Raw genomic sequence first — 15,825 nt, 5'->3', positions numbered from 1 at the left:
GTATTGACGCACAATAATATAATCTTAATGAGCCCAGAAACTAATTAAAAGCATCGCGAAATATCGCTAGTCTCTAGAATATATAGTAAAAAAGAATAACAGTACGGTTACCAGTAGATAAATAGAGCGTGATTATAGAGATCGGTTTATCTGACAGACGCTTTATAGACGTCTGAATATATCTTACATCATAGTGATTCCCCAATTGGAGCATGTATTTGCAGAGAAGTGAAATGTTATTCAGCAGAAACTGATAGACAGCGAGATAATTATCATATCCGTATTAAAGAAAATATTTTTTTTGTATTTAACTTTATATTAAAATTTCTTTTCATACACAAAAGATATATATATATATATAATTTTTCATATCATTAATAAGATGATAATATGTCCGTTATTAAAATCATAAAAGAAAGAAAATATAAAGAGTAATGTGTTACTGAATAGACGGAATGACATAGCGCGTCATATTTTATCCATATTTTTCTGCTATCATTTAACTGGCGCATCACGACCGAGAAAATGAGTTTTGCCAAAAAACGAGACGAAACAAAACAAAAACAAAAAAACGCCGTAATTAGCAGTACGGCTAATTGCATCGAGTTCGTGAAGAAGGAAGAGACCGCATCGCGGCAAATTATTATGTGAAACGCTCGAAACGTATGCAGCGAAATAGAACGAATAAACCCGCCCAACGCGCAATTAGCCAAAAACATGAATTTTTCAAAAAACAGAATCGACAGAACATATCGTTCCCAAAGCGGAATATCGTGCGCCGGAAATTTTCTCTTTCTCTCTCTTCCCTCTCTCTCTCTCTCTCGCGAGAGACAACGATAATATAGAGTGCGATAATATAATACAAGTAACGATATTAATGGCATTATTAAAGTGGCTTTATTACTCGAGCGCCATTATAGCAGGAAATGCGTTACATCGGGGTGAACGTTTTGGGATATTTCGCACGATACGCGCAGAATTTCAGATGATCTCTCGCGAACGTCAAAGTCAGTCAACGAGAATAATCGAGCACAATCTCGATTAAATTTTCCAAATCGCACAGCAGCATCGCAATTTTTATCCCGCGAACGTCAATTCAACGATAATAATAAACTCTAAATATCGCCAGCAGTTATAAACATTACCGAATAATCGAATCCAACTCTTCAGCTATAATTTAAATATTTCTCTGCAATAAAATAAATATTTCCTCAGAAACTATCTCACTAATAGATTAATCTGAGTAATAATAAAGTTCTTTACCCAAAAATAAGCATATCTGATTAGCCACATTGTTGATTGTTTTGAAAGAGATAGGATTTTCGAAAGTTTATAAGTTTTTAACAGAATATGCTTTAATAGAATGCTTCTGATTTCGAATATTCCATACAATCTTTCCTCAATAATCCATGCATGCATTACATCAAATCCCAAGACGTGCGAATTTCATTTGCATACGCAGAGTATACGCCGGTGCATTACGCGCCCCGTATTTGTCGGATCGATACCTGCGACGCGAGATATAGAGACTGACTCGACAAAGTTCTCACGCTATCTGTTTTTACACTAAATATTTTTAATTAGTATCGATACTATTTATGGGAGCATCGTAAATATTTGTTGGAATTTTTATTTTCGTTGCTCCATTTACAATTTTAGTAATTTACATTTAATTATAGCGAGTGAAAAAAGAAAATTGGCAAAGAAATCAAAATTCGATTATAAATTCCATCACATTTTTTCAGATCGTAATCATATAAAAAGAGTTTTACATAAAAAAAAAAATTATCCATTTATATACTGTCTAATACTGTTTAATATTGTCTAATACTATCTAATACTTTCTATAAATAATATTAATATTTCTGTCTAAATTTTAATCCGAGTTATTTTTCCATTTATTAATATATGCAATTTTTATGTAATGTAAGCGTTTATGCAAAACATTCTTTTAAATACTGCAAAATATTTATGGGATAAGATAAAACACAATATACAAAAAAAAATTAAATACTTTTTATAAAAGCCTGACTTTTTCTGAATAAATAAAAATAACACCTTGCTAAATAATTTTTAAATAAATTTTACATTCCATTTTGTCCACAGACTAGAAAATAGAGGCCAATCACACTGCACATAAATAACAGAATGTGCATGCTAGAACATCGTGTTACAAGTTCGGCTGGTCCTAGTCACAGTTCTAACCCCGACATGATCTCAAATTTATCATCGTTATTAATTGTCACATCGTAGCAATATTACAAACGTGTTTTCCGGGCATCTTAATGATCGCCATTCGCTAATCTAACAGCGCGATGTTCTCGTCGATGCAATGTAATTCTGCAGCTCGGTCGAAGATCCTAGTCAGAATGGACAGAATGTATCGCGCTCTTATCACGCTCGTCATCCGTCTCACTCCACAATTTAACCCGAATATATCGCACGCGTTAATATTCAGTGGTCCGGTACGAGTTATTTGTTACTATAACTGCCTTCTGTATTATTATTGCCAATTACAACACAAGTTTCGATTTACACAGCACTCGTATGTCAATGTCAAGTGTCAAGATTATCTGTCAACTATGATTTAATTATTGTAATTTAAAATACGAGTTTTTTTTTTTTTATTTTGAATATTACTTAATTTACTTCGTCGCGGTAAAGCGCGATAATTCGGCAAGAAAAACCAGGGTACTCGCTCGTCCCATAATTTACGGAAATTATCGCAACGTACTTCGAGCAACGCGGTCCTCTTTTTCCGTCCGTCCCTCGCGTTCGCTCGCGAAATGCGTCGCGCGTATCTCGAGATACGTAGAAAGTTTACTCGAGATAATCGTAATCTCGCCCGGACTCGCGCCGATTCGTGCACCCCGTTAAAATTTGGGCGCAATTATCCTCCCACGGTTCCCTCTAAAGAGAGTCGGAGCTCGGCCGAGTTGTCCAGAACAGTGCTGATGCCGTAAAGAGAAAAAAGAAGAGAGGGAGAGAAAAGAAGAGAGAGAGAGAGAGAGAGAGAGAGAGAGGACGGAGAGAAAATTAATAAAAATACCTCGAGGCCCGCGCCTCCGATTAATTAAAACTTTCGGACGCCTCGAGGCGATCCATCGGTCGACTTACACTACTTCACTTCCCGCCCAAAGATATACGCGCTGTAAAGTTTCTCTCCTCTCTGGCGAAGGCGTGCCGATCACCTTTGAGACGGATTACGAAGAAGTGCGGTCCGAGTTCCGGTAGAAATTCTCTTTATCATCCAGCGTTCTCTTGTCCGGATGGCAGCGGCGTTCCTTACGAAAAGGTAATTATCGGGAAATATTCGGCGCGAGTAATTCAAATGCGTCCGTGCGAGTAATTTAAATCCGATTTCTCTGCGGGAAAGATTTCACTCGGCGTTTAATTACATAAATTCCTGTTCCTTACATTCAGGATAATACGTAGAAGATTGCGCGATTAAAATAATGCTGCATAATTGTAAATATTAAATATAATTCTGAAGAAAAAGAAAAATAGTAGTTGATTACAAAGTTAAATATATTATTTCATCAGTCTCTTTTCTTTTATCATATTTTAATGTAATATCCTTTAATCAATAATTATATTCATTTATATATTTGTTTATAAAGATTAACAAACAGTAGAAGTTTTTAAATAATATATATATATATATAGAATTAAATCTCAGTTTCGACATACAATTAATATATTTTAAAGTTATTAAAATTAAAGTTAAGCACACTATGCCCTTCTTAAAATATATTATTAATTATAATTAATATATAGAATTAAACATATAATATATATATATATAATTTTTTGTAATTTTATTTAGAAAGTTTTTGCACGATTTTCACTACTATACAGCAAAAAATTTTTTTGTCGGTCCAATTTTCGGCAAAAGGAATCATTGTGGCGTATAGCTGGTTGACCGAGTTGCATTTCCCTTGCACACACAAGACCTTTCGCCGCCGGCACATTTGTGATAACAGAAACGAAGGAGAGGGGAGAGAGAGAGAAGGGAAAAGCGAGAGGGAAAGAGGCGGAGCGCAACCAACGGTTCTAACGAGCAGGACGAATCAATTAAAAGCTGGTTGGCGATACCAGCCAGTTTGGAAAACACAGGGCACAAAGTACACCGATAGAAAACCGGCTCGCGGGCGGAACTCGATTAATTACGAGTTAGCCTATCCCCCTTTGAGGACGACAGTGCATCATCACATCCACGCCCGTCGTATAGCCCTCTCTCTTTCTCTCTCTCTCTCTCTCTCCAATCCATTGCTTTGTGCGGATCACGGCATGGCTCGTAATTCATAAACCGCAACGCAAGTTGTCGGTCCGGCCGGAACTACTGGAAGCGTTGAAGCGCCGCCGTTGAACACCAACGGTCCCAACGGCGGTTTCGCTGTGTGCCCCGGATACGGCAGAGAAGAGTGGAATTGTAAAGAGAATATCTCTCTCTCGTACGGGCAAAGGTAGAAAGAGTAGGATTGATCGCGTGCTACGCGGACTCGAGAACGATGACAATTTTAATGGTTAAAAGCGCACGAAAAAAAAGTCGCTTTTCGCGAGAAATGGAAATTCTTTATTTATTCTCTCTTGATTGAAAACTGTTTGTTTTCAAATTGTAATGAACGCGTTATATAAATATGTAAATTGTTTTGGTGCAAAATTTTTCAATTCTAATATTAAATGTTTTGATATTAAGTTCCTTATATTTGCCGCAATTTAAAGCGAGATGATGATTATGACGCGATGTGTATAGTAATTAATTCCCGTCACGCTAAGTCCATCACGTTCGAATTTTGCTTTGAATATTTGCCCGACACTGGAAGCGATTCCCGAGTTCACCAGCTGCGTCTGGCATTCAGCTAATAGTCGAGTTGCATTAGATTGCCAACATAACATGCTACGAACTCTACGAAACTCAATCATAGCATAGCAAAATTTTGTTAAATGAGTCTCGTGTTTTCGTGAAAGTTTATCGCTGTAAATAAATCGCTTGTTTCAAGATGAGCGTACATTGAAAGGTTAATTTTACAGCAATAATTTATACTGAATACGCAAATACTTTTCTTCTCCACGATAAAAGTTTAATGAGATAATCATAACAGTCTTGCAATACATAATGATAATACTGTCGGATAGTTTGCGTATCAGGTAGAAGAAATAATTTTTCTTTGCGCAATTAAGCCTTAAAAAATTTTATATTTTGCTTAAAATTTTTACTTTAATTTAATATTTAATATACAATTAATGATCTTGCTATAAAATGTTTACTCATTTCTTACTTATTTTGCGAGTTTTTTTTCAAAATTTAATTTTTGTATATTAAGGAGGCATATCCGTTTGAATTCTTAAAAAATAAATACATTTTCTAAATCTTTTTTTGCAGCGTAACATCTTAATAAAAACTTTTTATTTTTTTACAACATTAATACAATATTATTAAGTACTTAAATAAAAATTTTCAGATTAAAAGAAATTATTTTTTAAAATTATACAAATATTTGCGGATTTATATTTTCTTGCACGGTGTGCATGAAAACTCAGACTATGTTCAATGGATTAACTTCAAATTTATATGCGAGTTCCTAATAAGATTCCACATCTGCTAACAAAGCCTTTTTCACATCCATTTTCACATTTTTTTGTTATAAAAAAAAAAAGCTTTATTCAAACAAAAAAACGAAATTTTTTAACCTAAAAATTTTTATTTTTTTAAGTGATTAATAATAATGTATTAACATCGTAAAAGAATTAAAAATTTTATCACGTCATTGCACTGCAAAAAAATTCAAGAAATGTACTCATTTTTCGAGGTGTCAAACAGGTATGTCCTCTTAATGTATTAAATATATCAATAATATTGATAAAAATTAGATATTTAAGAAAATGCACTAATAAGATCTATAATTAAATCAAAAAGCTCAATAAGAAAAAAAAAAAGTGAATTAGACAGTACAATGCAATAAAAGTTCAAAAATCTCTTCCAGTTTCATTTTTTTCCGATGTCATCGATGTCACAAAGTTGTTAACAAGCTTAATTAAAAGCAGTGAGACGGAGTTTTTTTAACGAAAGACACATAATTAATAGTGACGCAACGAAATGTGCTTCTAGATCGGAGGTTGAGAGATTGCTTAGATCCAATAAATCGTGTTACTGAAACGCAATTCTTTACTCATCCGTAGCTGGTTAACAAGGTTAGTTTAAACACTCGTTAGAGGTGTCTGATCGTCGTTTCGAACAACCGGGCGTGCACAGCCTTCCGAGTGTAAGACACGCCACACTCTATGTATATGTGTGTGTGTGTGTGTGTGTGTATGTGTGTAGCGCGAAGGCCGCTTATGACGAAAATTAGTGGCAAGTGTGTGCCTTGCGACACTGCGAATTTCATTAGATGCTGCCTCAGCGATGGCTAAGGCTGATAATATCATGCGGAAACACGCGTAACATCGTTTAGAGCGAATTCGCTCTAAAACTCGCGTCAGTTTACGTAGAGAGAATTCGCGTGTGCGTGTGAGCTTGTCGGCAAATTTCCGTCTCGACTTTAAATAAATTATCGTGGCCGACAAATCCAACCGCTAATGAGGCTTTTCGTGGTGAACTTGTTTACGCGCTCGCTTCAAGATCCGCAATTTTTTCTCAACCTTTGCGTATCATGTCAATCTGATGACACAACTCGTCGTCTCTGTGGTTGGAGAAGTTTAACGCGTAAATTAAATTAGAATATTGTGATTAAACTGTCTACAAGATAATCGTTCGAAAATTAACAAACAAAAATGGAAATTTTTTTATTTTTGTTTAAGAAAACAATGTCTGCAACTTATTTTCATATTTAATATCCTTCCTTTCTCCAACGCGTTTTAAATGCTAAAAACTTTTTATTCCAAGAAACGTTTCTTGCTTTTACGTTCCCACTGTATAAAATACGAGAAATTTATGGTCCATATGGTACGAAGAACGTTACCAATCTATAGTGTGAAAAATGACGAAAGTCTCCCTACTTTTCGACTTGATATCTACGGTCTGAATATACCCCGTTATGAGAAATATAGAGTGTCGCAAGAAAATGTAAAAGTTAACGGACTCGATGGCTATGTCGATGGCAGAGCGAGAATTTATTATCGGAGCGATAGAGAGAAATCCGCATCGGTATAACTTTTTTCGCGAAGAAGCCTCTCGGATATCAATATTAAATTGGCCGTAATCTTCCGGATTAAATTGGAGCAGCCTTTTCGTTTAGCTGGACTGCAAATGTACAGGTTGATAGACTAAACGTCTTTTTAAACGGCAGTTCTAACCGCCATTTCCGATTCGCCATTCGAGCAGAATAGTTTAATTTTCTACGTAAATGTACTGAGCGAAAATATAGCGGGTGTATGTATGCGAAATTGCTGACAAAGTTACAACTCGACGATTGCTATTGATAAATTATACTTCACTCGCAAAAATCTCAATTAATAAGATTCATCTCAATTATTTTGCCTTCTTTATCTACACAATTCCTACTTGCTTGAAAGTATGTTGCTAAAAGTTATTATTATTTCATTGTTCCACGTTTAATTGTTGCAATCTCTTTGGCTCATACATATATATTTGAGAATGGATTTTAACTTAAAAGTAATATATGAAGACATAGATTTTCTGAGACAAAATTATAAACAATCGCAAATAAGTATTTTTTTTTTTTAAATCAAACATCATGTTGCTAATATTGTGAGCAACAAAATATATACACACAATTACTGTAAGATAAAATTTATTTTAATAAAATATTAATTTAAAATTTCATTATACCAAGAATTTTGATCTCAAAATAAAAAATGTTTTAAAAACAGATTTACGCAACTTTTTACTCTTAAAGAAAAGATTTTAATTTTCAATATATAATTTTCTTACTACTACGACCGCATAATATCTATAATTAAAATATTTAAATCAAATATTTAAATATTTATTATTCAGACAAAAAATGTTTATTTGGCTTTTGTCCATCACTACTGTCATTATCGTTAATAAAGATTCTGCGATAAGGATTCTCACGAATTTTCGTTAGCGGGCTCTTCATCTGTTCGTGATGAGCACAAAGCAACAACAAAGCCAAATATCATTAATACATAGCTTTGTATATGATTACTTGTTTCTGCCATCAATACATACATGAGTCAGATTCAAACACAATAGGATTAGCAATACCATTAACAAAATACATCACTGTACATTCGCGCTGTTCGCCTCATTATGCTAACGAATTTACAGCCAGTGCATCGACGACTATCGGGCTTTTTTTCGCAGTTTCTTTCTCGTTTGATTACTCGTTGCGCGAAAGTAAAAAGTTTAATTTCACGCGCGCGGAGTATGGGGGGCTGATGGTGCTTGCGCACAACTGCAACTGCTGACGAAGTTTCAAGAGTCGGAGAGGCGGAACGACCACCGACAACGACGACAACGATGTCTCCTGTGTTGCCGATGAGCCGGAACTTCCCGAATAACACAGAGATAGTGAGCCATGCCGAACCGGAAAGAAGCTCCAATGGTTAAACGAATCGATCGAGGGTACGTTGAGGGGAGGGGAGAAACGATTGCCATTAATACCGGTGCCTTTAATTAGGAGAGAGCGTGACAAAGGTCGGAAATTTTTTTATCTAAATCGTGCCCGTTCGTCCGCTTGACGCTCTCGTGGGGACAATTTTTTCGCCGTATTTCACTACCAGACTCTCTCCGCGAGAAGAGAACCCTTCTCATGCCGCCACGAAGGCGACCACTTAAAGGGTCATGCATTTATCGCGAGACCCTGTCGCCTCGACCCAAATTGCGGCACCTACATAGATGAACCGCTCTTTTATCGTCTCTCTCTCTCTGTCCACGCCCATTTTAATCTGCCAGATTTTCGTGTCCGATGTCGAGTCTACTGAATGCGCCAGAGACTTGCAACTCGAAATATATTAAAATCATGTACCATAATATTTATCATAGTGGAAAACACAGGAACATACTATATAGTAGAGAATGATGTTTCTAGTGTAATATCTGTAAAATAAAAATATTGCGATATTTTTGGATACGATATGCCTCTTAGCTTTGTATTTTTTGGCAGCATCAATCGTGCCATTTTTGGACATTTTTTATGCATTTGACGCATTTGTTTTTAGCAGTGCATGCTTTTCGAGTATGCATTTTAAACAGGAAAACTGGCAACCGCAAGAGTATTGAATACTTTTTGACATTTCCATAAATTATATTCGCGCTATACTATAACAAATACGTAATATTGCAAAAAACAAAGAAAACAATGGATATGCTTCATTATTTATTCCGCGATTATAAAAAATAAAGTATTCGAGAGAAAATAATAGATGCATTATTTCATAAAAAAAGAAAATTAAAATAAAAATTATAAAATATAATACTTTTGTGCATACAATCGATATATTTGATATATTTGGCGTGTCATTATTCTCAAGACGTCGCATTAATAAATATCGACCATGTGCCAATATAACAGTACAATATAATATCTGCAGTCCAGATTTCACAAAAAAACAGTACGTTGTTAATTTGAATCCATTTATCCATTCAAATTTTATCAAACTTACGACAGAAAAAAACATAATTGATCGTCGCTCAATGTAATGAAGAGCAAATTCAAAATAATTAATGGCAAAAAAAACAAATGACGGTTAATTCTCGAATAGGAAAAATTACTAAATTTAAATTTGTCTCCGCATTCTTTCGTTAATGTAACATTTAAAAATATTGTAATTTCAATTATATTATTTCAACCGCAGGCAAAGGGAGAATTTTAGATCCTAGGTAAAGTACTATGTTAACCACTGGCATCATCTCTACTGGGTTTCACAAAGGTGCTTTTTATCAAGTTAGCTCTTTTGTGTCACCACCATGGCAGAAGCTTTTTTCTTAACCACTTTTTATGAGATGCTGATGAAGCAAAATTTCATTAAAACGATGATAATCGTTAAGACCGCTACCGGTTGTCAGACCGTCCGTAACAAAATGGCTATGCATGTCGCGTTCCCAGGATGCGTCTTAACAATGACGTAAAAAGTATTAAAATCTTTTTTCAAAGAAACGTTTCTCGTTGAAAAGAATATTTAAAGATCCGTTTTCTCAACCGCGTATCTTCTCAAGATTTATTCAGTACATTAAGTCTTGTCTCGAATAGAATATCAACAATTAATTGTTTAAGAAAACAAAGCACCGCTATATCTACCTTTATATCTCTGGCAGGTCTATTCAAACGAGTCTGCATGAAAACTCATCTGCCCAGTAATAAGCGCGAATGCATCTTTTAGTTTCTTGCAAAAACGCCATCTTTCTCTCTCTCACTCTATTGATCTCTCCATTCTCGTATAAAGAAAGTATTGTAATAAAGATTATTTCGCGCAAAATATGCAAAATTGATAAAAACCGAAATGAGTTTTCCGCGTGGTCCCGTGCAATATGGCCGTCAGTACATGCAGTCCCGGAGGACTCAAGTCCCCCTTCACCAGAGACTCGTATCTCTTTGCTTGTAAAGAGCAGAGCCCAATAACTGTGAAAGGAGATTAAGCTTAACAAAGTGTCCTTGAGTTTACCAAAGCAACGAGTTAAGTGGAATCCCCAACTTGTTGTCAGGGGGTACCCCAAAACGGGACTTTGGCAAACTCGCGAACTCGTTAACGAGCAAGAGATGCCCGTTGACCGCGGCGACCTCGATTTGCGAACCGAACAGCGCGACGCATTTTTGCAACTCTGAATGCCGAGCTCTTAATCGAGTAAGTTCCGCACCCGAGAGTCAAACTATGAAAATGAGATCTTGTATCGCTGTTATAAAATTCACTAGCTTCTAGAACACAACTATCCTCTCCTCGTGCTTAAATGAGAAAAAAAGTTCAAGTTGCGAAGCGCAAATGGTCTTTCGCCTAAAAGCAAAATAAAGAGAAAGCCTTTCGCTTCCTCTTTATTTTCGTTATTTCATTCGAAAAAGAGAAAGAGACTTTGCTTGAGAATTTTAATTTCCTCTATTATGTTATTCCTGTATTATTTTATCAAACTACAAATTATTATAATATAATATAATAATATAGTAGAATATTTATAAATTGTTATAATATAATAATATAGTATAATAATACTCATTTTAAATCTTGCCTTTTTTAATCATGACGCATCCCTCCCCAATCATAGAGTTTTACAAATATATACATAAAAAATCTAATTATCATTCTCTCTCTTCTTCTTTCTTCCAAAAACACTGAAAGACCAACGGTTTCGAGATCATCGTGAAGTGTCCCGAAGAGGCCAACAAAGTTCGCGAATCGCGATAAGCTACCCACCTGGGAACTTTTTAACGAGCTCAGGCTTTCACACTCTTGCGCGTTGTGGTTTTGACTTCAAAAATCGTCGCTATAAGGCCCCCAGTGTGTGCCGGACTCTCGTCAACGAGATTACCGTTAAACCGTAACTTCGACGAGGTAGTCTCGAGGAGTTGTTTCGTCCGAAACTCGCTTCTCGTTGAGGATAAGCTCCTGTGGGCTCGATCCCGCAACAAGGTTTACCGTTAACCCTAGTAGTTAACCAACGAGCTAAACCGATTGTGGTCAAAATCTTCTTTTCTTTTATCGCGACTTTAATACAATATCGATACTTCTATTCATTTTCTATATCGTTATTATTCTATGCGTCATTATCATTCTTTTTCTTTAGCAACAATGTTTAACAATTTGTCGTTCGCAACATATAAATATTTTACTATATCTGAGAAAAAAAGAAAATAAGTTCTTTACAATTTATAATAGTTACATTATTGTAATCAACAGAATAAGATTTATAAAAAGATTACACAAAATTTATCATTTTTTTTTTATATATATTTAATCTTGAAAATCATACAAATGATTTCAGATTTTTACATTTACATCCTTTTATCTCAAGTACGAATTTGTGAGCGAGATATTTATTATAATAATTAAGATACAACAAAAATTGATTATGTTACAAATACATTTTGCAAGAATAACTTTTCTGCGTATTGCGCGAATTTTCCGTTCAGTAGCACACTCGAGAGAAAAGGCATCATGTAAAGCGTACGTGCAGACGTGGGACTGGAATGCGAATCGACCTGCTCGCCTTTACTGACCTATACAACGCGACGTTGTACAAACAGGAAGTACGTAATGCCAGTAGCAGAGCAAACACTTCCCTAAGAATGTACAAAATTCGCCAAATTCACTAACACAAAATTCGTATCTGCGAGATAGCAGAAAAAGTATACAAAAGCATAGAGTGCTCTTGTATACAAGATCTTAAACTTCGTTTATTTGTGATATCTATTTATAGTTATCTAAGTAATATGCAATTGCGTGGGATCCTCACGTTATCGATTCCAGATTCTATTTTCACTTCATTTTAGTATAGAATATTATTATGTATATTATTGCACGGAATAATTAAATCTTTATATTTACGCGGTTTGATTTAATAAACATGAAATATATATAGACAATAGAACAATATTTCTGAAAGTTCGGAAAGGTAGGTGCAAATTTTAATTACATTAAAATAGCGATAGAAAAGCCAAGCATAAAATTAATTATGGAAAAAAATTACATAAAATTTTCCATTGACATTTATGTGAACAATCAAGCGCAATGATAAATTTTTCCCAAAGAAAGTTGATGGTTTTATCGTCTGTAAAAGAATTTTTTTTCTCAACAAGAGATATATTCGACAAAAAAGCATTGCGCGTCACATGTGCCGTTACGAAACACGTGCGTGGTTGCATCTGCACGTTTCGCACGTGCAGCTGCATCGAGAAATCTTTTACTCGCAAAAGCTCAGAGCTGTGGTCAGAGTTTTAGCGTTTTGTAGAGACGGAAAAGAAGAGAGTGAACGTGAGAGCGAAAGTAAAAACGAGAAAGAGAGACAGAGAGAGAGAGAGAGAGAGAGAGAGAGAGAGAGGGACAACTCCAATTTCCATATTATAATTAATTTCTTACTTAGCCGGTGGGCTGCATTAATTATATGTTCCCTGCCGACGCTCAGGTTATTCATACATATCTAATTAGTTTGGTCTCGTGCGGGGAACTTATGAAGTGCGCCAAGCTTTTCTCATATAAACTTCCAACGACCAGTCGACATACGACGTCCCATAATTCGGTTGCTTTCATTCTGACTAATTATTTTATGAACTTTAGTAAAGAACTCTAAAATATACTTTCTCGAGTTGAAGGAGCTCAGTTAAACGTGCATTCAGCACGCGAACATATGAAACAAAAGACAACTTGAACCGGTACTTAATATTTGCAAAAATACTAGAAACTAAATGGACACAATCAAAATAATAAGCAGACTAGGTTCTTTTTCCATCCGTGCAAAATACGTTCAAAGACATAAAGTGGATACAAGCCAAAACGGATAACGAACAGAATATAAAAGGTCGCTTGATAATATCGATAAAAAAGCAAAAAAAGAAAAAAAAAATTCATAGAACTCAAGCAAATTGATAGCTGCTTCTAGAGAACGCGCAGCATAAAGCGAGAAACGGAAAGTTATCCCATCTCCATTTTTTTCCTTCACTCCAAAGGAGGATGTCACTCATGTGTCAACGACGACTCGTGTGTCGAGATCATCAAGCTTCTCGATAAAATTCTGCAAGAGTATAGCGTAGAAATTTTAAAGGGGACCAAGTCTTTCGCTGCACGATCTTTGCAACTTTCGCCATCGAATCTCTCGCTGTGGACCGACCGGTAATTGCGATTTCAATATGTTTCGAAGAATTTGATCGTCAAAGTTAGCGCGCGAATCGGCTCTTTCTCTCTCGAGCTTTTTTCATTTCTTTTTGCTCCGATTCTCTTTATCCGCTTTGAACGTTAATCTTGATATCCGTTTCGCGCGAAAAACGCGAATAAATTCGGGAAAAAGTTGTACGCGGGCGCGCCCGCGGCAATTTGCGCGAGTAGTTTGCCCTCCTCGCCATTTTGCCGTCGCACAAACGACTTCTCGCGATTTGCACAACACGATTGCCGAAAGAAAGAAGCATTCTTGTACGTTTTCCTGGTTATTTTAACAAATTGTTTCTCCGGCGCATTTCTCCATGACCCGCTTTACACATATGTGTGTACATATCTGTGCGTGAGTGTGGGAAAAAATGCATTACGTTCGTTTACTACATCGAACAAAGCCGGAAATGTGCTTTCGCGTTTCCCAACAGACCGGAAATGTTTGAATTTCTCGAATTTACAAATCCATTCGCTCTAATATTTGCTCGAATATTAAATTGTTTATTAAATGTTTTTTTAACGCGCACGTTAACGAGCTAAGTCGGAGTTGTAACTAGACTAGTTGGCACCACACGGATGCTTGTATTTGTCAATATCCACTCGACCATTACTCACTCCAGATAAAGTAGCTCGAAACTCGGCCAAACTACTAAGTATATGTATTCTAAATAATTGGTTTGCGCGACACCGACCGTGTTGACAAGTCAAACAATAAATTACTTGCTTAACACGCACCAAGCAAATTTTTACATTTATTCTCGATTACGAACTTATGAGCTAAACAATAATTATGTAGAATATATTTATGTACTCACTTGGATGATCAGGTTCGTCGCTATTCGCATCTTCGTCGAAAGATGTAGTCCCTTTCGACTGTGCACTGGCGAGCGTCGATATTTTGATGCACGTCACCACTATCAATATCCGCAACATACTGACGAACGTCTTTTTAGCGATTTCACCCTCGAATCATTCTAATGTGATTCGCGTCTCGTTCGACTCTCAGCTGATATCCTGTCAACAAATAATTAATTTTTTGTTAAAAAAAATATATATAAAGTAAAATATATAAAATTTACTTTAAAAGTCTTTTCCTTTTATATCCTTGAATATATCAAGCAAAATTCACTTATATAATGAAAAAATTTTAAATCTTCCTGTCTCCTTTTATAAAGTCATAAAAAAATTACTACAATGAAAAAGAACTGAATTTTATAGAGTATAGACGTTAAACATTTTTTTCATATTACCTTTTATTTCTTAAAATAGAAAATATGGTTTATATTGTACCTTTACAGTTTAAATAAGATAGATTTTTATGACGTTAAAAGCTACGTGAAAAACTACGCATTTTTAGATGGATGATGTTTTACTCGGATCGTTTTCAATAAAATTTTGCGATACCATTGACACGTGTAACTGGCATTTAGCAGCAATAGTCACGTTTGATACGCGTGACGCGTTTATTGTTAATTTCGCCATCGCGTTCGATGCGTACACACTACAATATCGGATGAACAACGACGGACTTATCAGAATGAACTAAAAACCAAAGTCGGGTCGATCACTCCAAATAACATAACATGCATCAAACATGCTGCCCTTTTCGAATATTCGTATAATCAATGGAAAATTTTAACAAGTTGTTCAAGATCGCTACAAATATGATTCAAAAAATTTTGACTCATCTTTGTCATTTTTGATTCATCGGAGACAAATTATTTTTTTTTTGTCTAATAATTTTAATAAATTTACTTTACAATTACATTTATTTATGTAAATAAAAAAAAAAAGTTTACATAGAGACTTTAGTTTACGTAGAGACCCGGGAATACGGACTGTATAAGATAGATATATCGTTGTGTGATATCAACGTTTTTTGCGTCAACAAAATATTTGTCCACAAATTTAATTTCTATTCCGATGCACACGTTTTTGATGAGTTTGAAGGTATCATATAACTTTAAAAAAATCGAAAAAGTTAGTTTACCCACAACAAAAAATGGCCGTGTATTTGGATCAAACTGTCACACATTTGTGTACCAAACT

The 15,825-nt window shown here is 35.3% G+C and overlaps 1 protein-coding gene across 3 annotated transcripts in view; it reads right to left on the bottom strand.

Annotated features, from left to right (window-relative positions):
• Positions 1-15,825, bottom strand: part of LOC126859234 (nephrin-like) — a 223,107-nt gene that overhangs the window by 170,428 nt on the left and 36,854 nt on the right. For all 3 annotated transcript variants that reach the window (XM_050610297.1, XM_050610296.1, XM_050610298.1), the window contains exon 2: positions 14,592-14,790. In XM_050610297.1, coding sequence (XP_050466254.1) covers positions 14,592-14,709 — 118 coding nt within the window. In that variant the 5' untranslated portion in view covers positions 14,710-14,790. The remainder of the gene's footprint in view (positions 1-14,591; positions 14,791-15,825) is intronic.

The sequence above is a fragment of the Cataglyphis hispanica genome, chromosome 3 (genome assembly GCF_021464435.1).
Source record: "Cataglyphis hispanica isolate Lineage 1 chromosome 3, ULB_Chis1_1.0, whole genome shotgun sequence".
Lineage (NCBI taxonomy): Eukaryota > Metazoa > Arthropoda > Insecta > Hymenoptera > Formicidae > Cataglyphis > Cataglyphis hispanica.
The sequence above is the reverse complement of the archived record's forward strand: the minus strand, read 5'-3'. Positions and strand labels throughout refer to the sequence as shown.